The 21,874-nt window shown below is 61.1% G+C and overlaps 2 protein-coding genes across 16 annotated transcripts in view; one reads left to right on the forward strand and one right to left on the reverse strand.

Moving 5' to 3' along the window:
* Positions 1 to 77: 77 nt before the first annotated feature.
* Positions 78 to 6,544, forward strand: ABTB1 (ankyrin repeat and BTB domain containing 1). Of its 13 annotated transcripts, none has more exons than XM_032648959.1 (13): positions 78 to 227; positions 1,471 to 1,533; positions 1,623 to 1,678; positions 2,551 to 2,695; positions 2,823 to 2,982; positions 3,081 to 3,126; positions 3,266 to 3,484; positions 3,578 to 3,696; positions 3,964 to 4,059; positions 4,161 to 4,328; positions 5,082 to 5,282; positions 5,348 to 5,569; positions 6,202 to 6,544. In XM_032648959.1, exons 1-12 carry the CDS (start codon positions 172 to 174, stop codon positions 5,552 to 5,554), a joined length of 1,536 nt encoding a protein of 511 aa, XP_032504850.1. In that variant the 5' UTR covers positions 78 to 171; the 3' UTR covers positions 5,555 to 5,569; positions 6,202 to 6,544. The 13 variants fall into 13 exon arrangements, with proteins under 13 accessions (XP_032504850.1, XP_032504849.1, XP_032504851.1 ...); XM_032648963.1 differs by adding an exon at positions 2,271 to 2,283 and having other exon boundaries at positions 97 to 227; positions 1,414 to 1,533; positions 5,348 to 6,544; XM_032648965.1 differs by adding an exon at positions 2,271 to 2,283 and having other exon boundaries at positions 97 to 227; positions 1,414 to 1,498; positions 5,348 to 6,544.
* Positions 6,545 to 13,011: 6,467 nt separating this feature from the next.
* Positions 13,012 to 21,874, reverse strand: part of MGLL (monoglyceride lipase) — a 129,921-nt gene continuing 121,058 nt past the window's right edge. For all 3 annotated transcript variants that reach the window (XM_032649615.1, XM_032649616.1, XM_032649614.1), the window contains exons 7-8: positions 17,687 to 17,902; positions 13,012 to 15,694 (exon numbers count right to left, since the gene is read on the reverse strand). In XM_032649615.1, the coding sequence (XP_032505506.1) occupies positions 15,569 to 15,694; positions 17,687 to 17,902 (342 nt within the window). In that variant the 3' untranslated portion in view covers positions 13,012 to 15,568. The remainder of the gene's footprint in view (positions 15,695 to 17,686; positions 17,903 to 21,874) is intronic.

Raw genomic sequence — 21,874 nt, forward strand, 5'->3', positions numbered from 1 at the left:
AGGGGCGGGGCGGGCGCATCCCGGGTCGGTCCTCCGGGCGCCAGGCGCCGCTGCGGAGCTGGCGGGGCGGAGCGGGCGGGGCGCGGCGCGGGGCGGCGCGGCGTGTTTATATCCGGCGGGGCTTCGCTGCTGCCCTGGGGTCGCCGGGCCGGGGTCGGGGACGTCCGCGCCATGGACACCTGCGATCTGTTCTCCAGCTGCAGGAAGGGGGACGTGGGCCGAGTGCGGTGAGGAGCCGTGGCCCCGAGGAGGGTGTGAGTGGGCCGCCCGCGGAGCGCCTGGCCGGGGTGGGGGACGGGGGCGGCCCGGGCGCCGAAGCAGGACCGCCCCGGTCCAGGCAGCTCTCTGAGCGGGGCCGCGGGGGTCGGGTGCTGGCGTGACTCTTTCCGGGAGTCCCGGAGGGGAGGACTGCCATGCGGACGCCCGGGAGGCGGAGAGGGGCAAAGAGAAGGGAAGGGCCCGGAGGTCAGACCCTGGGGGCAGGCCTGGGACGCCCCTACGTGGCTCCTCTGATGAGCTGCGGAGCCCGCGCTGGGAACGCCTGTGGCCCGGAACCAGTCTCTGGTTCTCAGAAGTTCAGGAACTCCTAATTGCGGTTGACGCAGCCCGGGTGCTGCAATCGCCGTCTCCGCGGGCCGCACGGGGAGGGGAGGGGCTGCTGATGCGCTGCTCACCTGTTTTCCTTCTCCCATCCCTGGTCCCGACCTCCCCTAGCGCCCTCCCCGGGCCAGTCGGGGACTTCCTGAGCCCCGCAGCTTCTCCGGGCTCCTCCCCAGGGTCGGGTGACACCTGGGAGTTAGTTGGTAGCCCCCAAAGTGTGGTGCAGTCTGAGATCCAACCTGGGCGTCTCCTCGAAGTGGGTTCCTGTCCATCACTATTCTTGGTGGTCTCCCCTCACCCGTCTCCTTTGCTGCCTTGTTTCCTGACTTCCGCCTTCTATATAATCTGTCCATTTTTCGTTTCCACGCTGCCAGGACGCCTGCAAGTCTCCTGGTCGTCCTGTCCACCTCCAGTCCCTCTGCCCTGGGAAGGCTAACCTGCTACCCCATGCAGCCCGAGGGTTCGGGTGGAGGCAGGGCCCCACCCCCTTCTCTCTCTCTCTCTCTCTCTCCCTCCCTCCCTCCCTCCCTCTCTCCCTCCCTCCCTCTCTCCCTCCCTCCCTCTCCCTCCCTCTCTCCCTCCCTCCCTCCCTCTCTCTCCCTCCCTCTCTCCCTCCCTCTCCCTCCCTCTCTCCCTCCCTCTCTCCCTCCCTCAAGCCTTCAGCCCAGATGCTCAGCCTCTTCAGCTCTGGGGCCTCTGACGCCCAGGGGCTCCCACATCCACACTCTTTCGTGGTTCCTTTGCCTTAAATGCCTGTCCTGCTCTGGTCTCTGCCCTCACCTGGGGAGGCTTTTCCTCCTTCCCCTTCCGCAGGTCTCCTTTCCAGACCCCAAACCCATCCTGACCCAGGCTCTGACCTCCCCCGCCCAGGTACCTGCTGGAGCAGCGAGACGTGGAGGTGAATGTGCGGGACAAGTGGGACAGCACCCCCTTGTGAGTGCCGGCGGGGGGCAGGGGGGTGGGTAGGGTGGGCGGGGCCTGCAGGCCTGACAGCGCCCCTGCCCCGCCCATCTCCCTCTCAGGTACTATGCCTGCCTCTGTGGACACGAAGAGCTGGTGCTCTACCTGCTAGCCAATGGTGAGTGCGCAGGGCAGGGCTGGGTGGGGCGGTGGACGCGGGCTGTGCCCAGGGGCCCTGGCATCCCCTCTCAGTCCCGCACCCCGTCAGCAAGTGCCCTTAGCTCTGCCCTCAGAGCCAGTTCTCCTCTCAGCTCCGCAGCCCCGGGTCAGCGTCTCCCTGCGGCTGCCCCTCCTGTCCTCTACCGTGTGTTGTTGTCCTTGCCACAGTGGGTATGCCCCACGGCCAGTGTGACCCGCTTCCTGGACTGAGTGGCTTCCCCACTGTGTTTCCCATGAGCTAGAGAACCTGGCCTGCCCTGAGCTGCTCTGTGACGGGCGTTGCTCCCCCTCCTGCCCCAGCCAGCCCTCTGCTGCCTCCCCACGTGCCCCTCAGGGCCTTTGCACTTGTTGTTCCCTTTGCTCAGCAGGCCTTTCACAGGTCTTGGCATGGCTCTCACTCATTTCAGGTCTCTGCACCTTGCCTCTGCCACAGTGACCTTCCACAGCCTCTCCTGTGACAGCTGCCACCACTGTCACCCTTCGTCTTGCTTAGCTTTTTTTTCAGAGCACCTGACGTCATTTGCTAACCTGTGTATGTCTCTCTGCCCCAGGAACCTCAGTTAGGTGAGGACGGGGACTCTTCTGCCTAGGGTGTGTCGCCAGACCGCCAGTGCACAGATTAGGGCCGGCCTCCAAGCCGTCTGTTTTGTGTGGCGTGTGGTGTGTGCCTGGGCCCCGGTGGGGAGGATGCTGGGGCACGAGCAGGCCCAGGGCGACTCGGGCCCTGTAGGTGGGAGGGGGAGGGGGAGACGCGCCTCTCCCCCAGGCCCCTCCCCAGCTGTGGCGGGCAGCCCCATGGCCCTGCAGACTGGGCAGCCCTGCCGTCCCCAGGAGCCCGCTGCGAGGCCAACACCTTCGATGGGGAGCGCTGTCTCTACGGGGCCCAGAGTGAGGCCATCCGCCGGGCCCTGCGTGACTACAAGCAGGTGACGGCCTCCTACCGGCGGCGGGACTACTACTACAGCTGCCTGCTGCGGTGAGACTGAGCGTGAGACAGCCCTGCACAGGGGCTCCGCGGTGGGCGCGGCCGGTGTGGGGCTGAGGGGCGGCAGTGGGGAGACTTGGGGGGCGGCACTGCTCAGCACCCCCTCCTCTGCCCCCAGCCTCCTGGAGCAGGGCATCCACAGCGACGTGGCCTTCTTAGTGCACGGCAAGTCCTTCCGGGCACATCGCTGCATCCTGGGTGCTCGCAGCACCTACTTTGCACACATGCTCGACACCAAATGGAAGGGCAAGAGTGTCGTGGTCCTCAGGCACCCTCTGGTGCGTCCCTCCCGGGGATAGGGAGGGCAGAGGGTGAGCAGGGAATTCGTGTTGAGCGGCTGTCGCTGACCTTGTCTCCCTGCGGTCTCTGCCTACAGATCAACCCCGTGGCCTTTGGGGCTCTTCTGCAGTACCTGTACACAGGTGAGCCCTGGGTCTGGGCAGGGAGGGGCTGCAGCACACCCAGACGTGGCTTTGGCGCCACTTTTTCTCTCCTGGGGCTCATCCCCTGGGGTGCAGGGTGGTTCCAGCTGCCTCCTGGGCTGGCTTTTCCCACCCACAGAGGAGCCCTTCTCGTCTGTCCCGGGTCCTGTAGAACTTGGGTGGTGGGCCGAGGCACGGCCGCGGGGCAGCCGAGGGCCCCCTCGGGCTCTGAGCCTCCCCCCAGCCCTGCACCCATACCCAGGCTGCCTGGACGTCGGTGTGGAGCATGTCGGCGACTGTGAGCGTCTGGCCAAGCAGTGCCAGCTGTGGGACCTGCTCGGCGACCTGGAGGCCAAGTGTGAGTGTGTGTGTCCAGGCCTTGGGGCCCGGGGCCTCAGGCAGCAGCTGGCGGGCCGCCCGGCTCCCTGAAGCTGCGTTCTCCCCTCCACAGTGGCTTCCAAGCCAGGCCCGTGTGTGAAAGTGCTGACCATTGAGCCCCCCCAGGCAGACCCCCGGTTGCGGGAGGACCTGGCCCTGCTGGCTGACCGTGCCCTGCCCCCCGAGCTCCGGGTAAGCGCACCTGCCTGGGCTGGGCTTGTGGGTAGGGGGCGTGCCTGGGGATGGGGATGGGGATGCGGTTTAAACCTAGAGCCCAGTTGCTTCCCTTTTCTGAGCTGGCCTGCTTGCTTTAGTTGTCTTGTATCTAAGTCAACACACGGGGCAGCAGTCGTCCTCCAGGATGAGCCAGGATGAGCCAGAACGGGCTCTTGGCCGGGGCCGGCTGCTCTCCCATCTCCTGCCTGCTCTGATGGCACCTGCTCGGCTGTCCCCCACCAGGGTGATCTTGGCGAGCTGCCCTTCCCTTGCGACGGCTTCAGCAGCTGTCCTGATGTCTGCTTCCGAGTGGACGGTTACAGCTTCCTCTGTCACAAGGTACTAAGTTTTTTCTCTCCGGACCCCCACCCCTACCTTAAGCCCTGGGCCAGCTCCTCCAGGCACAAGTCTTGGCCCACCCTGAGCCCAGCCTCCCACAGGCCTTCTTCTGTGGCCGCAGCGATTACTTCCGGGCCCTGCTGGATGACCACTTCCGAGAGAACGAGGAGCTGGAGGCGTCAGGCGGCCTCCTGGCCATCACCCTGCATGACATCTCGCCTGCCGTCTTCACCCACGTGCTGTACTACATCTACAGTGACCACACCGAGGTGTGCGTGCTGGGCAGGGGTTGGGGGAGCTACACAGGCCATGTCACCGCAGGGCTTAGAGGAAGCGCCCAGGTCCGGACTGGCTCTGAGAGGCCTGTTCTCCATGAGGCTGGAGTGTGGGTCCTGTGTGAACTTCTCTATCAGGTGGAGGGGTCCTGGTTCCAGGGCAGGAATGAGTGACAAGACTCATGGTATGAGCACCTGGCACTTGGAGACACAGTGTAGCCATCTGAGGTCCCCAAGTTTTACAGCCAGGGGGTGGGCGGGGACAGTCACCCTGAATTCCTGCAACAGTGGGGATGCGTTGGGGTCACCACAGGGCCCTTTGGCTGCCCCGAGGCAGCTGCCCCAAGTGAGGCGGCGGCAGGTGTGCGCTGCTTGCGTGCGCGCTGGTCACTGTAGTAATATGGTGACTGAGGAAGGGGGTTTGTTTCTTGTTTCTCTGTGGTGAGTGCCCAGGGCAGGGTTAGCACACTTCCTCCCAGGAGGGGTCAGTGGGCTGTAGGGTCCCTGTCACAGCTGCTCCCGGAGAACGGGGTGACGGCCAAGCAGGTGCCCCCACCTGGACTGGGTGAAAGTTGCACCCAGCTTCCCTCGTCCTCTGGAGGCCGTGCCTGCCACGGCAGGTGGGGAATACGGGCTCTGGCTGCAGGGCTCGGGACAGAGCTGGCCTGCAACGTGAGCCCCTGGCTCGGCCCGTGGACCCCATTCTTAAGTCTCGGGTGCCCTTCCTCACCTCCGTTCTTTTCGCAGCTGCCTCCCGAGTTGGCCTACGACGTGCTGAGTGTGGCCGACATGTACCTGTTGCCAGGCCTGAAGCAGCTGTGTGGCCGTGGCCTGGCCCAGCTGCTGGACGAGGACAGCGTGGTGGGCGTGTGGCGCGTGGCCAAGCTGTTTGGCCTGGCGCGCCTGGAGGACCAGTGCACGAAGTTCATGGCCAAGGTCATCGAGAAGGTGAGCGTGGGCCCGGGGTGGCTGAGGGTGGGCGGCGGGCGTGCCCTGAGCCGGCCTGTCCGCAGCTGCTGGAGCGGGAGGACTTCGTGGAGGCGGTGAAGGAGGAGGCCGCGGCCGTGACGGCCCGGCAGGAGACGGACTCCATCCCGCTGGTGGACGACATTCGCTTCCACTTGGGCAGCGCCGCGCAGACGTGCAGCGCCATGGAGCAGGCAGGGCGGCAGCTGCGGGCGCTGGAGGACCTGCTGGCGTCCATCGGCCTGGACTGCTGAGGGCTGTGCCACGTGGTCTGTGAGCTTGGGGCGTCACCGCGCCGGCAGGCGCTCGGCGGGGCTCCCCTCCTCTTTGTGCCTGGGGACCCCGGGGAGGGGTACCTTGGGATGAGGCCTCTCCCGCAGCACAAACCAGCCCCAAGGCCCTGGGGCTGGGCACCACTCAGGGAAACGTGGCAGGCCGTTTCTTAGGGCCTCCGTCCCCTGTCCCACCTGCTCCTGGCCCCTCCTGGCATGTTTTCCTGGGCGGAGGTGGACAATAAAGCTTGAATTCACTGTGGGAGCCTGTGTACCAGGGACAGGGTCGGGGGAGCTTGGGTCAGGGCCCCGCATCTGTGGGTCTGAGTAGGCAGCCCCTCTGATGACCAGACTCCCCTTGGGGACAGGGTTTCCCCTTGGCCCTGGGAGGTTTCGCGGGGCGAGGTGTTTGTTTGCCCTCAGGTGAGCTAAGGCGGGGCTTCTGAGCTCGCTTACTGAGCAGCTGCTGCTCATACGGCTCCCCGTGGGGCCTCAGCCCAGCCTGCATCTTGGGGCGCAGGGCCCCAGCTAAGCGGACCCAGCCTGGCTGCCTCCACCTGCCTCAGCCACTGGCTGTGGTGCGTATCGGTCCAGGGGGTGCTGAGGATGGAAGCCACTGTTTTTCCCTCAGCCCAGGGCCTGCTTTGAAGTGAACACTGTTGAATCAAGAATTTCCAAACATTTTACTGGGAAATATATGCATTCTATTCCATCACAAGATCCCATGGGGAAAAACAGATCAACTGTTAACAGAGTAAGCAAAAACAACAGAAGAGAAAAACGGCTTGTGCATAAAGTGGAGTGTAAGGGCGGGGCAGGGGCCACAAGCCGACAGACCGTGCTCTGCCGAGTCCTGGGGGACTGGAGCAAAAGACAGACAACCAGGAATCCTGTTTTGAAATGTCAGTATTTAGTTTATCATTAATTTTGATTTAAAAGTAAAGTATTACATTAAAATATTGCTTGCTTATTTTTAATGACTCCGATTTTTGGTGCACCCTTGTGTGCCTGAGGGGAGTGCCTCACTTGCCTCGCCCTAGTCCTGGCCCTTACCCAAAGATAGATATACCTTTTTTTAACCCACCCTATAATAATCTTCCTACCTGCAAAAAAAAAAAAAAAAAAAGGCGCATATGTTCACTCCTCTACCTGCAAAACTCCTACATAGCTTTCAGTGTCCGCCTCAATGTGGCCGAGTGAGGAGGGGTGAGGATGCCGTCACAAAGTGAGGAGTGCTCTTGCCAGGGCGCGGGGCAGCCTTAATTCCTGGAGCACTCTACTAGCATAAAATTCTCACTTTGGTAAAAGTCTGAAGCACAGCCTCAGGCAGGGACTTCTGAAGGGAGGGGCCCTGGAGCCAGGAAGCTGCCCTCAGGCACTCCAGCCCCCCACCCCCCCCTGCCAGTGGCTTAGTGCTCGGGGTCCCATCCGCACCCTGCACCTGGGTGGTCACCACCTGCGCCTCGGGGAGGCAGCGGCTGTCTTGCACGCGGGCCGGGGACCTGGGCTAGAGCGCGTCAGAGCCCCCGCATCCTTATCCGTCTAAGTGGGGGCAGTACTACCAGCCACCAAACCTGGAGTGAGAGACGGGGTCCTGAGGAGGCACCAGCGGCCCACTGAACCTCGACATGAACTCACCTTTCCCGGAAGACGGAACACGAGCACTTCTGGGCACACGGTGTAGCCCCTTCTTACCCGTGGAGTCATGGAGATGGACGCTCGTGTACTCCCTCGGCCCTCGAGGTAGTTGTCACCCAGCCTCCACGGTAGCCGCCTCCTGCCAGCTCGGCCCCACTTGGGGCCCTGCCTCACCTCCAGCTCACTCTCACCTGCCCTGTTGGCATCTTCCAGGTGGATACTGAGCCCAGGTCTCCCCTCCTGGAAAGCCTGGGGTGCATGCCTGGTTCCTGGGCACAGCCTGCTGTCTCTCTGAGCTCTGTGCCCTTGCTTTGCTGTGGGCACCTGGCTCATTTCCCAGCTTCCCTGCCTTGAGCCGTGGCCACGCCACCAGGTCCTAGATGTGAGCAGAAACGGCAGATGAGGTCTCTGGTTTTGTCCTTGCAAAGCTCACCCTGCCCCTCTCCTTTCCTCTCTCCCAGTGGGCTGGGATGAGGATGCTGTGGCAGGAGCAGCCACCTTGGTCCACGGGCTGGAAGCCACACACTCAGGGCAGTGAATGCTCCCACCCAGCCTCCACCTGGCCACGGCTGTGTCCTCTACCCCCGGCTCCAGACACCCTCCGGTCAGGGCGGGTGGCTGGTCCCGGCACTGCACCCCCACCGCAGGCTCCCCCCACACGCCATCCCGGGCGGGGTGCTGCTGCTGCTGCTGGAGATCTCGGTCCCTGAATCCCAGTCCTGGGACCAACCTGTGCTCCCTTCCCATCTACCCCGAGCCCCTCGGACACGCCCCTCTCATGCTCACCTCGTGCTCTCCCCCGCTGGGCCAGCCTGGCGCTCCATGGTCCCTCTTCCTGCCCCACCAAGATGAGGCAAGCTGTGTCACCCCGTCCTGGATCTGGGGGCGGCCCCAAGACCCTGGGGCACCTGCCACGTGATGGCCCTCAGCAGGAGTCTGTGCTCCATGGGTGCTCCCAGGAGGCAGGAACAGCCCAGAGAGGACACTGCCCACAGTCAACCCCTTGAGGCTTGGGCTGTAGAAGGAGTGCAGGCCTCGGGAGGGGGCCGTCCTTCAGGTCTACATGCCACCCAGGGGGCCTCTGCACAGGGGACGGCCAGCTCTGGCCACCCCGTGGGACCTATCCCAAACTGATTGAAAACTTCATCACAAGTCGTCTCAGGAAAGCAGCTCACCTCCTCTCACGAGCACACCAACATCACAACCACCTGCAGAACCATCCACGGAAAAGACCAAACCCCACCGGAAAGTATCTTCCACAGCTAAAGACGTGAGGAAGGAACGACGACGGGACAGTAGGAGTCCCTGACCCCCAGGTGGGCGACCCACATACTGGAGAATAATGACCCTGCAGAGGTTCCCCCCGAGGAGTGAGAGCTCTGAGCCCCACGTCAGGCTCCCCAGCCCGGGGGTCCGGCACCGGGAGCCCCCAGAGCACCTGGCTGTGAAGACAGCGGGCCTTGACTGGACGAGGGAGCAGAGACCCCACTCCTGAAGGGCCGCACAAAACCTCACACGCACCAGGACCCAGGGCAGAAGCAGTAATTTGATGGGAGCCTGGGCCAGACCTACCTGCTGTTCTTGGAGGGTCTCCTGCAGAGGTGGGGGGCGGCTGAGGCTCACCCTGGGGACACAGACGCCGGTGGCAGATACACTGGGGGACATTCGGCCCGTGAACACAGCTGCTGTGCTGCTGGGCTGACATCTTGGCCTGTGAGCGCCAAGACCAAGCACCACCCAACAGCCTGCAGGCCCAGTGCTGGGAGCCTTGGGCCAAACAGCCCCCTGGGGGACAGAGCCCCACCCGTCAGCTGACAGGCTGCCTTGGGACCTGCTGGGCTCACAGCCCCCTGGGACACGGCCCTGCCCACCAGACGGCGCAGCTCCACCCACCAGTGGGCAGGCACCTGCCCTACCCTCCAGGGAGTCTGCTCAGGCCGCTAGACCAGCCTTGCCCAGCAGGGGGCAGACACCAGACCAAGAAAACCACAGCCCTAAAACTGGACGACTATATGTAAAACAATGAAATTACTGTAAGTCCCCTACATACAAACCCTCAAGTTGCGAACGAAATATGTGTTCCACTAACGTCAGGCGTGAGTGAAATGGCAGCTCGCCCTCCGTCTCCTATTGCTGACGATCCTTCAGCTCTACCGTCTCCCACCGCCTCTCCCTCCTCAGTCAGTAACTCTTCTTGCCTGTTCCCTTGATGCCAGTATCCCAGCTGTTGCACTACTGTGCTTTTCCAGGTGCTGCAAGATTAAAAATGTCCAGGGCTTCCCTGGTGGCGCAGCGGTTGGGAGTCCGCCTGCCGATGCAGGGGACGCGGGTTCGTGCCCCGGTCCGGGAAGATCCCACATGCCGCGGAGCGGCTGGGCCCGTGAGCCATGGCCGCTGAGCCTGCGCGTCCGGAGCCTGTGCTCCGCAACGGGAGAGGCCACAACAGTGAGAGACCCGCGTACCGCAAAACAAAAAAAAAGGAAATGTTTTATTTTTTGTGTTTATGTATTATTTGTGTGAAAAGCATTATAAACCTATTCCAGTACAGTACATAGCCCACTGTGTTAGCTGGGTACCTAGGCTAACTTTGTTGGACTTATAAACAAACGACTTACGAATGCGCTCTCGGAACAGAACTCATTCCTATGTAGGGGACTTACTTTAGAACATCCTCTAACACCATACACAAAATAAACTCAAAATGGATTAAAGACCTAAATGTAAGGCTGGATACTATGGAACTCTCACAGGAAAACATAGGCAGAACACTCTATGACGTAAATCGCAGCAAGATCTCTTGCAATCCACCTCCTAGAGTAATAGAAATAAAAACAGAAGTAAACAAAGGGGACCTAAATAAACTTAAAAGCTTTTGCACAGCAAAGGAAACCATAAAGAAAAAAGACAACCCACAGAACGTGAGGAAATACTGGCAAACAAAGCAACCGACAAGGGATTAATCTCCAAAACATATCAGCTCATGCAGTTCAATATCAAAAAACCAAACAACCCCATCAAAAAATGGGCAAATGATCTAGACAGATATTTCTCCAAAGAAGACATACAGAAGGCCAAGAGGCACATGAAAAGATGCTCAACATCGCTAATTATTAGAGAAATGCAAATCAGAACTACAATGAGATATCACCTCACACCCGTCAGAATGGCCATCATCAAAAAGTAGGAACAACAAATGCTGGAGAGGGTGTGGAGAAAAGGGAACCCTCCTACACTGTTGGTGGGAATGTAAATTGATACAGCCACTATGGAGAACGGTATGGAGGCTCCTTACAAAACTAAAAATAGAATTACCATATGACCCAGCAATCCCACTCTTGGGCACATATCCGGAGAAAACCATAATTTGAAAGGATACACGCACCCCAGTGTTCACTGCAGCACTGTTTACAATAGGCAGGACATGGAGACAACCTGAATGTCCATCGACAGAGGAAAGGATAAAGAAGGCGTGGTACAGATACACGACGGAATATTGCTCAGCCATAAAAAAGAATGAAATAATGCCATCTGCAGCAACATGGATGGACCCAGAGATTACCATACTGAGTAAATCAGACAGAGAAAGACAAATACCATCTGATATCACTTGTGTGTGAAATCTAAAAGAAAAAAAGAAAAAAAAGATACAAATGAACTTACTTACAAAACAGACACACAGACTTAGAAAACAAACTTACGGTTACCAAAGGGGAAACGTGGGGGCAGAGGAGAGATAAATGAAGAGTTTGGGATTAACATATACACACTACTATATATAATAGGCAATAAACAAGGGCCTACTGTACAGCACAGGGAACTCTACTCAATATTCTGTAATAACCTATGTGGGAAAAGAATCTGAGAAACAGTGTATATATATAACTGAATCACTTAGCTGTACACCTGACTGAAACTAACACAACATTATAAATCAACTATACTCCAATATAAAATAAAAATTAAATTAAAAAGAAAACCACAGTCCTGCAGCTTGTGGACCCAGCCTGCCCAGAGCAGGCCAGATCCGCCCTGGGACCAGCTGGGCCCCAGCCCTGCCCACCGGCAGGTCACCGCAAGCTTCAGGACACCCTGGACCCCAGACCCAACTGTGTCAGGAACCGCTCCCCCACCGGCCATCCAACACCAGCTCGGGGACCCCTGGGCCCGGCTCCGCCTGCCAGTAGACCGGCACTAACCCCAGGACCTGGCCTCACCCGCCAGTGGGTGGGCAGCATCCCAGGGTCTCCTGGACCCCGACTCTGCCCACCAGGGAGCCAGCACTAGCCTGGGGTCCCCTAGGATTCCACAACCCTCCGCCTCGTGACCAGACCCCACTAACCAGCAGCCAGCAGCATCCACACATGGCAAGGCCTGGCGACCAGCCAGGCCAGGGGCCGACCAGGCCCACCAGACGCCCCACGCGGTCAGCACCCTGCCGCAGAAGGGCTCACGCAGCCCCCCAGAGCATGCAGCTTGGGTGACGAGAGGCGAGAGCACCGCTGGGACACACAGGACGCCTCCTACAGAGGGCCCCTCTCCAAGGTCGAGAAACGTCACTAACAGACATAAAATACAAATAGCAACTCAGACAAACCGAGGGGGCAGAGGAACACGTTCCAGACGAAGGAAAAGATAAAGCCCAGAAGAACTAAGTGACGTGGAGCTGGGCGACCTGCCCGAGGAAGAGTCCTGAGCAGTGACCCTAAGGATGGTCCAGGAACTCGGGAGGAGAACGATGCCCAGAAAGATTGAGGATTTCAAGCCAGCGACAGCAGAACATTAAACCCAAGGGGGCCCTTGGAGGTGTGGCCTGGGTGAGGGCACAGGCGCCCACCAAGAAGTGGGCCCTGCGCCCGTAACCCCAGTTCCAGGCTCCAGCCTGGCCCAGAGAGAGCACTGGTCCCCCACCCCCTCCTCCCTGGACAGATATTTACCAGGGACCCCGGGAAACCACACAGAGGTCTGACGCGAGGACCCAGCTCCCGCAGCTCAGCTCCGGTGGGGTGACAGGGCTATCGAGGGTCCACAGAATGCGGTCGAGTCAGATGGCAGTGGCTGTGCTGCAGGAGGGGTGGCGGGGGCCAGGGAGTGGGTAGCTCCACACAGGGTGGCGGGAAGGCTCCACAGAGAGGCTGGCGTGTGGCCACGGGCCCAGGGCCTGCAGGCTTGGGAGGGCCGTGGCCGCCTCTGCATGAAATGGGACCACGAGGGTTGGAGTGGGAAGGGCCACCACCTGACTCGTTGAACACCCGCTCTGGTCGCTATGTGGGAAAAGACCAATGGGACACAAGTCGGCAGATGGGGCACCCGGAGGAGGCTGCTGTGGCCACCGGCAGGAGGGGACAGTGACTGCCCTGGGGCCAGTGGGGCCAGAGGGAGATGGTCTGCCTGGACAGACAGGCAGCCGACAGCCTCTGCTTCTGGGTCAGGCGCAGGGGGGACGGAGGGAGGGGTGCAGGCACCCACCTGAGCTGGGGCCTCCTGCGCTCAGGTGGGCGAGGCAGAGGTGCAGCCACGAGGGAGGAGATCAGAACTTATTTCTAAATTGTCAGAAGTTACGTGGGACTGTGGAGGAGGGTCAGCCGTGGAGCCCAGAACTGGGGCGGCCCGGCCCCTGGTGGCAGCGGTGGCCGCGTCTGTACGAGAAAGCTGGCGTGCAGTCTGCTCCGCAAGAGGGACGGTCAGGTCCGCATACTGGGGTGTATCAGGGGACCGGCCCAGAGCCCCAGTGCAGCCTCGCAAAGGGCCGCTGGTCTCTCCGCAAGGGACGTTGCAGTCAGATCACACAGGCAGACGACACCATCAGAAAACACGTGGTTTATTAGGGTTAGCTGTGGCAGACGCTGGTGCGTTAATAGTTCTAATACACGGGGCCCCACTAACAGCTTACGTGTAGGAAGGTGGCTGAGCGGCGGCAATGGCATAACCAGTAAATGGCTTATGATCCTAACAGGCTGATGCCAGCAGTTGGTGAAGGAAAGAGCAGGAGGGTGGGGCCCTGCAGGGAGTTTCCAGAGCTCTCATCACAAGCCCCAGGGCCCCCAAGAGCCAAGGGGAAGCTGGGGTCACCACCCCCCATCCCAGCAAAGGAATGGGCCCTGGCGGGGTTGGGACCTCCAGTGGCTGCAGGTGGCATCTTTTCCTAGAGATTTTTTCAGGCGTGAAACCACTTCGTGTGGCCCAGCATGGCCTCTGAGTTACAGGGCGGTACCGAGTTCACAGGCGTGCTTGGGCCCAGTGTCCCGAGTAATATGTCCATTCTCCCAGGCATGGTTTGGATAGGCTGCATGTCCAGGGCCCCTCTGTGGCCTCTGTCCTCCTGTCACCTCGAGCCCAGGCCGTGTGTGACCTCACTTCCTTTCCAAACCCAGCTCCCCTGCACCACGGCGATGGCACGGCGGTGGTGCTCCAGGTATGGGCACGGAGCCGCCAACATGGAGGGTGACCCCAGTTCAAGACTTGCTTGGTGCAGCAAGCACGGGAGGGTGCTCCCTGGGGGCCTCCAGGCGCTGCTACCTGCACCCCTGACTCAGCAGGTGGACGTACCCTGTGTCCCCTCCCAGATGAGGAAACAGTCCTGGTTTCAAATAACTTTTTTCTTTTAAATATGGGCGATTCTTTAACCAGATCCGTAAAGGTGACGGAATAGCCTCCATAAGAGCTTTCAAGTAAATAAATTAAGCATTCAAAGATTACTGGGCAAACCACGTGCCTGGCATTTAATCTGGGATATGGCCTTGCCATGGCATGCTTCTGCGAGGTGGGGGGCGGGCTGTGACCTGCAGGCGGGACGGCTGGGCGTCTGGGGTTTGTGGGTGGAGTTTCTGCCGTTCCTTAGCCCAGAGAGCAGGAACTTTCTCACGGCTGCCCAGCTGGGCAAGTGGGGCTGATCTCTCTTTGCATTTTCTACATGTTTTTCTCCTCCAAAGAGAAGCCAGAGGAATAAGACGTGGTGATGAAGCCGCTCTCTGTTGGGACCCAGGCGCCGTCCCCCAGGGCTGGGTGCCTGGGCGCCTCTCCCTCCCAAGGGGCAGGGGCAGGGGCAGCAGGACACGCACCAAGGCCCCCGCCAGCTGACGGTCGCTGGGGTGAGCAGCTCGGGGGCCCTTGGAGGTGGACCGAGAAGCAGACCTGGAAGAACACGGCACACGTGGGGCATCAGCTCCCAGCGCTGGAGGGGGAGGGGAGTGGGGAGTCCTGCCCCCAGCCTCCACGTCAGGCAGGGAAGCCTTGGGGTGGCGGGACCGCACCTCCCCCAAGGTTCCACGCCCTGGCAGCTCCATCCCCACCACGGCCACATCTGCAGGTGGGGCCTCAAGACCTGACAGCGAGTCCCATTTCAAAGTCAAAGTACCCCCCGGGTGGGTGGTGACCCCGTTTACTTCTGGCGCAATTGAGGGCCAAGGGGTGGGGGGCTGTGGGTTTGGCACCGAGAAAGGCAGCGGGGCTGCTGTGGCCTCAGGCCTGCAGCCGTGGGCAGGGCCACCGCGTGGGGAGCTTCTCCGGCCACCAGAGGTAGCTGTGCTGCCAGCACCGAGGCTCCCAGGGTGGCTGTGGCCCGGCAAGCGGGAACTGGGACAGGCGTGTCCCGCACGGGGCTCCTAGGCCCGCCCCCCGGGGCTGCACAGGGCTGTCGGGCATCCATGCCTTCAAGCCCCCTGGTTCCCACCACCCCCCCCCCGGCTCTGCTTCAGAACAGACGCTATACACACGAGCCACTCCATCTTCAACACAACCATCCTCTGAGCCCCAGGTTAACACTAGTCAGCGACGAACAGCTGCCCTGACGTGCCCCGCGGAGGGAAGGGGGCGAGGGTGCCTCTTCTGGGCCAAGCCCCACCTGCCCACAGCCCACCCCGGGCTCCTGGCGGACAAGGAGCTGACACGGGTCACGGGGGGACATGTGCTGAGGAAGTGCAGGCATGTTCTGGGCCGCGGCGGCGCCAGTCTGCCGGGGAAGTGGACGCCGCCCCGCATCCGGCGGCCAGAGGGGGGCCCCAGCCGAGGCAGTGAGGGCGGGGCGCGGGGTGGCGGGAGGGGACCCCTCCAGTTATTGCAGCGGGGGTCCTGGGACCCTGCGGAGCAGGAGAGGCGGGGCAGGGCTCTGCGGCCTAAGGCCTTCCAGCACGTTCTCTGGGAAGTGCTGTGACCTCCTATTTTTGCATAAAGTGTCCACCACTTAAGGCAGATCCAGTGGCGGACGGCCTGATGTGCGACAAGACTGTCTTTTTCCTTTTTTTTAGTAAATTGTGCTAGGGATTCCTCCAATTTGTGATTTTTGTTTGTTTGTTGGCAAGCCACATCTAAGAAGCCAGCTCCTGCCCTTCCTCTGCCTGCTTCCCCGGCTGGCCAGGGCACTCAGGGCGGGGACCCTGTTCCTGTCGCCGCTGTCCTTTGAGAGACCCACGTGTTTATCTCACGGAAGACGGAGTTGGTCACTTCAGGAAGCTCTTTGTGGAGGATGTGGTAGGCACCTTCGTAAATCTGCAATTAGGAAAGACAGGAAGTCACGGCTACCGTGAGTGACGTGTGGGCAAGGCGGCCGGGCAGCGGATGGAGAGGACCCCCTCTCCACGCACCCACGCCTGGTCAGCAGGTGGTGCTGCAAACAGCTGGAAAGGTCCCAACATGTTCTTCAGATCCTTTCTTGAACCACTGTCCCCTCTCCACGCCACTCCCCCTCCAGCCTTGCCCCACCTGCGCCTCCTCTCCTCCCTGTGGGACCTCAGCCTGACCCGGCTGACCCTCACTCCTACCCGCCCACGGCGGTGGTCCTGACACCAGCTCCACGGCCCTCGCATAGCGGTGGCCGGGGATCACTTGCACTCTCGTAGGACTTGGCTTCTCAGCATCATTCAAAAGCTGACCAGGGGAACCTTCTAGAAACACCTTCCTCCGTGGTTCCCACAGCTCTCAACCCTCCTGGTCTTGTTCCCGCCTCTGGGTCAAGGCTGCCGCACGCCACCCTCCTGAGCTGCAGGCTGGTGCGGCCGAGGCTGGGTCGGGCCTCTTTCTGCCTCTCCCCAGGAGCCCCGTCCAGGCCCCTGGCTGTAAAAACCACCCGTGCACTGATGACTCAGAACCTGTGTCTCCAGCCAGACCCCCCCGAGCTCTCCATGTGTCTAACCACCTGCCTACTTGCCATTTCAGCGATTTCTAACAGCTATCTCCAAGCTTGTTTGTTTTTTTCTTTGAACTGTAGCACACATCATATAACATGAAATTTACCATCTTAACCACTTCTGAGTGTACGGCTCAGTGGTGTTAAGTATCTCTGCACGCGGTGCCATATTCTCATCCTCCACAACTGAACCCTGTCCTCGTTACAGCGCCCTCCTCCCAGCCCTTGGAAACACCACCCTACTTTCTTTCCTTTTTCTTTTTTTGGCTGCGCCACTCGGTTTGCGAGATCTTAGTTCCCTGCCCAGGGCCCCAGCAGTGAAAGTGCGGAGCCCTAACCATTGGACCGCCAGGGGAGTCCCTCTACTTTCTATTTCTATGAGCTTTGACTACTTTGCATATGTCATGTGCGTGGAATCACGCACTATTTGGCCTTCTGTGACCGGCTCATTTCGCTGAGCACAGCCTCCTCCAGGCTCATCCGTGTGGCAACGGGCGTCAGAACTTCCCCCTTTTCGAGGCTGGAAAACACCCCCTTGCCTGGACGGACCACCTCCCCTCAGTGGGCACCGGGGCTGCCTCCACCTCTTGGCCGCCGTGAACATGAGGTGGAAATATCTCTTCGAGACCCTGATTTCAATTCTTTTTCTGAATTTCAACTCTCTCTCGGGTGTGCCAATGTGGGACTTGCGGCTGGGACCATCTCCCGCCGTGATGGGAGCGGCTTCCCTTCCCCTCCTTCCTCCTGCGGTTCATCCGGGCCTCCCTCTGGCAGGGGTATTGGGCCAGGGGCTGCCACTCTTAGCCGCGACGGAGGGGCGCTGGACAGTGCAGACACGTGAGAGCCTTTGTAGCACAGCGTGCTGGGGCAAGCGGTGCAGCGGGCGCGGGGCAGAGAGCCGAGCGCCAGTCCCGGCACCCATGCAGCAGGTGTGGCACCTGCGGGGAGCTGCCGCGTTCCCTATAACCTAGCGGGAGGTGGCCCTCGACCGGGGCGTCCACTCGGCCGTGCCCAAGCTGGGGCGGCACTGTCCAGGGACACGTCAGTTCGCGCGTGTGCCCTCGGGTGGCGGTCTGCCCAGCCGAGCACGCAGAGCCACCTTCAGGCCCCGCTGCCACGTGGCAGGGCCACAGCCGGTGCGCCTGCTCTCCCCACCCTCCAGCCAGCAGTCTTCCCGGTTCAGCCAGACACCTGGGAACTACTCCACCTGGAACAGCATTTTCCATCCTGCCGTGCATGACACGCCTAACGCTCTCTGAGGAGGACGACCTTTTCTGCCCGGAGGCCAGCTGCGGACGTGCCTCCCCGGGGGCCAGGCCAGCCCTAAACCAAGGGGATGTGGGGCAGCTGCTCACCTTGAGCGTCTTGTCCTGGCTCTTGGCGGACTCCATGAGCAGGTAGGCGCCCCTGCTGTCGCACAGGCGGTCGGCAGAGCCCTGCAGCAGCAGGAAGGGCAGGGTCAGCTTGGGCAGCGCCCGCTCCACCCTCGACACGGCGTTGAGCAGCTGGGTGCCGAAGCACACCTTCAGGCCTGCGCGGCAGATGAGGGGGTCCGTGTTGTAGATGTCCACCTGCGGGAGGAGAGAGACAGGGGCCCGTCAGGTCCTCGCGGTCCCTCCTGCTCTGGCTCTGAAGAGCCGACCCCGGTGGCGGGCCTGGGATGGGGACCCCCCGTCAGTCTGGCCGCGCTGCCCCTGCTTCCAGCCTGCTCTGTGACCCCCCCCCCCCACGCCTGTGCCCTGGGACGGTCTCAGTATCAAGCTGTGGGTTTTCTTCAGGTGAGCGACATCGTACGTTCGCTCTGATGAGTTCACACAGGAACAGCTCAGAAGATGTCTGGTGTCAGTCTGAGTGGATTCTGTTTTCTCTAAGTCTGTCTGTCCTGACACAGTGTCCCCTGGCTGAAGAGGGTGAGGGGCACCCACGACTGCCGGGTCACAGGGCTGTGTGTGCGGGAACGAGGCCAGGGAAAGGCTTGGGCAGGACACCCCCGCGGGCTGCAGGACGTGGCTCCAGCAGGCTGCCTGCCAGCCCGAGAGGCAGGTCTGCTGTCCCCCTGCGCCTGTGGACGTGGCTGCCCCTCTGCCGGACGTGCGCAGCGGCCGGGCCTGCCCTCCGCAGCCGTCAGCCGGCCGGGACCTCCTCTGACACCGGCCTCGCCTGCGGCTGGGGATCTGACCATGCCCTTTGCGGGGCTACCCGGGCCCCGTCCTTGACTTTCTGGCTTCACGCCTCTTGCCCCAAGGGGACAGTGAGTGGCCTGCTTGCTGTGAGCTGAGACGGGACACATGCCCACAGAACCCTCTGGACCAGGTCGGGGCCGTGACACCTCTTCCCTCACCTCTCCTTTCAAGAGCTGTGTGGTGTCAGGAGGGGTGAGGGAACAGAGGGTCAGCTGCCCGCAAGGAGGCTTGAGTGTCCACTGTGTCTCCATCTGACTCTCGGGCGGGGGCCGCGTCTCCCTGTGACAACTCCCCAGCAGGGCCTCATCCAGGGTCCCAGATCCACTTGCAGAGGGACAGGCTGTCCCAGGTGCCCCCACCACCCTCAGTCTTCCGGAGCAGGCGAGCCAGACCACTTGGGAAAAGCCACACGAGATGAATGAGCCCCTTACTGCAGCAGAGACAGCGGGCCTCCCGCGGGGCCGGGCCACCAGTCTGGGGGCTGAGAACACGGAAGCGGCAGGGGCTCCTTCAGGGTCTGCAAGGAGGGCTGCTCGGGAAGAGGCGGCGGGGCCAGAGAGCCCTGGCTGCCAGGTGTCCCGGTGAACGAACGCCCAGGGCCAGGGCCCACGAGGTCACCTCCTTCCTGAGCGGCCTGGCGCCTGCCCTGCTGACGGCCATGAAGCCCCGCAGGGAGTCAGCTCCGGGTTAACTGCTCTGACGGCCCAGGTGGCTTCCCACTCTTGGCTCTTTTCCCACGACTGGAGCACGTAGGCGCTGTGTACACAATGGTCCATTCTAGACCTGGGAGGAGCCGCCAGCTGTGTCAGGGAAAGGGCAGGCCCCTGTGCCAGCCACCACCTCACGGCGGGGGGGGGGGGGGGGGGGGGGGCAGAGGGGCGGGCGGGAAGGCAGGGCAGGGACCGCCTCCTCTCAGGGAAACAGGCTCAGAAGCCCAAACCCTCCCCTAAGGTAACCACCCCCGCCCAACCCCAGGGCCTTTGCCTTCCGAGGGCTTAAGACCTAAATCCACCAAAAGTTCTCCTAGTGGGGGAGGGTCCAGGAGACGGACAGCGTTCTCCCTCCCAGCCCAAGCCAGGCCCGGAGCACCTGTCAGCAGCCTGAGGCCATTCAAAACCAAACACCGAACAGTCGGTGCCCGAAGATCACTTACTGTGGGATTCCATCTCCACGACATTCTTAAAAGGACAAACCGGGGGCTTCCCTGGGGGTGCAGTGGTTAAGAATCCGCCTGCCAGTGCAGGGGACACGGGTTCGAGCCCTGGTCTGGGAGGATCCCACGTGCCGCGGAGCAACCAACCTCGCTCGCCACAACTACTGAGCCTGCGCTCTAGAGCCCTCGAGCCACAACTACTGAGCCTGTGTGCCACAACTACTGAAGCCCGCGAGCCTAGAGCCCATACTGCGCAACGAGAAGCCACTGCAATGAGAAGCCCGCACACCGCAACAAAGAGTAGCCCCCACTTGCCACAACTAGAGAAAGCCCGCGCGCAGCAACAAAGACCCAACACAGCCAAAAATAAATAAATAAATTTATATTTTAAAAAAAGGACAGGGCTTCCCTGGTGGTGCAGTGGTTGAGAGTCCGCCTGCCGACGCAGGGGACACGGGTTCGTACCCTGGTCCGGGAAGATCCCACATGCCGCAGAGCGGCTAGGCCCGTGAGCCATGGCCGCTGAGCCTGCGCGTCCGGGGCCTGTGTTCCGCAACGGGAGAGGCCACAACAGTGACAGGCCCGCGTACCACAAAAAAAATAAAGAAAGAAAAGGACAAATCAGAGAAATGTAGACCAGACGAGTGGTGGTCAGGCTTGAGGGCGTGGGGCTACAAAATGGCAACATGGGGTCTTTGTGGGGACAGCCTGACTCACCCCCGAGGGTATCCTGGTCGCCATAACCCTGTGGTTTTGCAAGATGTCAGCTCTGGGGCAAACTGGGCAAGGCACACAGCTCCTCTGAGTTATTTCTCACAACTGCACGTGAATCAGAGGTCTCAAAGCACAAGTATAGTGAAAAGCACAACAAGGACTCGGTCTCTGGCGATCTCTCTTGCCCCCCTAGCCCCCATTTCTGGAGCACAGCCGCGAAGACATCAGCTGGAGGCTGTGGACCCAGGTCCAAGCCAGGGCATCTTTGCTCCAGGTGACCAACCTCTGGGGGTGTGTCCACCGGCTGAGACATGACGTCTTTTCTCTTGGGGGGAAACCCTGTGAGGAAGACCACCCAGCCCTGACGTTTCCCAGCTGTGTGACGTGGGCAAGGCTCTTCTCTCTGGGATGCAGTTTGCTGATCTGTGAAATGGGGGTGACGGTGGTCATGCCCCGGAGGACGCCGGGCATCTGGATGGGATGTGCGCCCACAGCGAGGCTAATGCCGTGCGGCTGCCCGACCCCAGCGCGGGGCAGCGAGGTGGGGCGCCACACTCCTCGGCCTGGGTTGCCCATCGAGGAAGGGTCCTTTTCCGAGCCCCAGCCTCTTCCGGCACCTTCCCTGTCGGGGGGGTCTGAGGGCTCTCAGCAAGGTTGACTTGACAGCTGGGAACAAGCCAACTGGGGCGCCTGCCTTTTTTTTTTTTTTTTCCTGCGGTACGTGGGCCTCTCACTGTTGTGGCCTCTCCCGGCGCAGAGCACAGGCTCCGGACGCAGGCCCAGCGGCCATGGCTCACGGGCCCAGGGAACCACTGCGCCACCAGGGAAGCCTGGGCCTGCCTTTTGAAAAAGCTTCGCCCTGAAGCACAGGAAGCAACCCACAGGTGGGAGCGATCTTAAACTTCTGGTTGAGCAAATTCCAGGAATCACCCCCCACCCCCACCCAGTCAGATCTCTTGACCTCTTTTTTGAAAAGCTGTTCTGGGATAGACTCAAAATTAGATTTTTAGTTGGAACAGTATTAGAAATAACTAGCCCTGAGCCCTCACCTCTGTGCCAGGTGCTGTGCTGAGTGCTTTACATGTACTTGCTCCTCAAGTCTCTGCAGGACCCCTACACAGAGACTGTCATTATTATCCATTTTACACATGAGGAGACTGAGGCTCAGAAAGGCTGGGTGACTCACCCAACGTCACACAGCAAGTAAGGGACAGAGCCAGGATGAGAACGAGGCAGTCGGGCCCCACCATCAGCATTCCCAACCTCTCACCACGCTGCACTACGTGTTTAGACAGGGGGAAGTCAAGGTGAGTCCTGTGGGCTCAAGCGGCCAGGGGGCGTGGAGTTGCAGGGAACCAGCACGCCCCAGGAGAGAAACGGGTACGTCCCTGGTGAGTACTGTAGTGTGCTGCCACCCTCACGGACTGCCACGGGGTGGGGTGGGGGGGCCCTCTGAGCACAGGTGAGTGTCCTGCCCACGTGATTTCACACTT

The sequence above is a fragment of the Phocoena sinus genome, chromosome 11 (genome assembly GCF_008692025.1).
Source record: "Phocoena sinus isolate mPhoSin1 chromosome 11, mPhoSin1.pri, whole genome shotgun sequence".
NCBI classification, from domain to species: domain Eukaryota; kingdom Metazoa; phylum Chordata; class Mammalia; order Artiodactyla; family Phocoenidae; genus Phocoena; species Phocoena sinus.

Bases quoted from the DNA above. Each gene is read 5' to 3' on its own strand.
- ABTB1 (XM_032648958.1), top strand. From the start codon at position 172: ATGGACACCTGCGATCTGTTCTCCAGCTGCAGGAAGGGGGACGTGGGC. The intron at 228-1,470 runs GTGAGGAGCCGT...TCCCCCGCCCAG, and splicing joins GGGGACGTGGGCCGAGTGCG to GTACCTGCTGGAGCAGCGAG. The intron at 4,060-4,160 runs GTACTAAGTTTT...AGCCTCCCACAG, and splicing joins ACAGCTTCCTCTGTCACAAG to GCCTTCTTCTGTGGCCGCAG.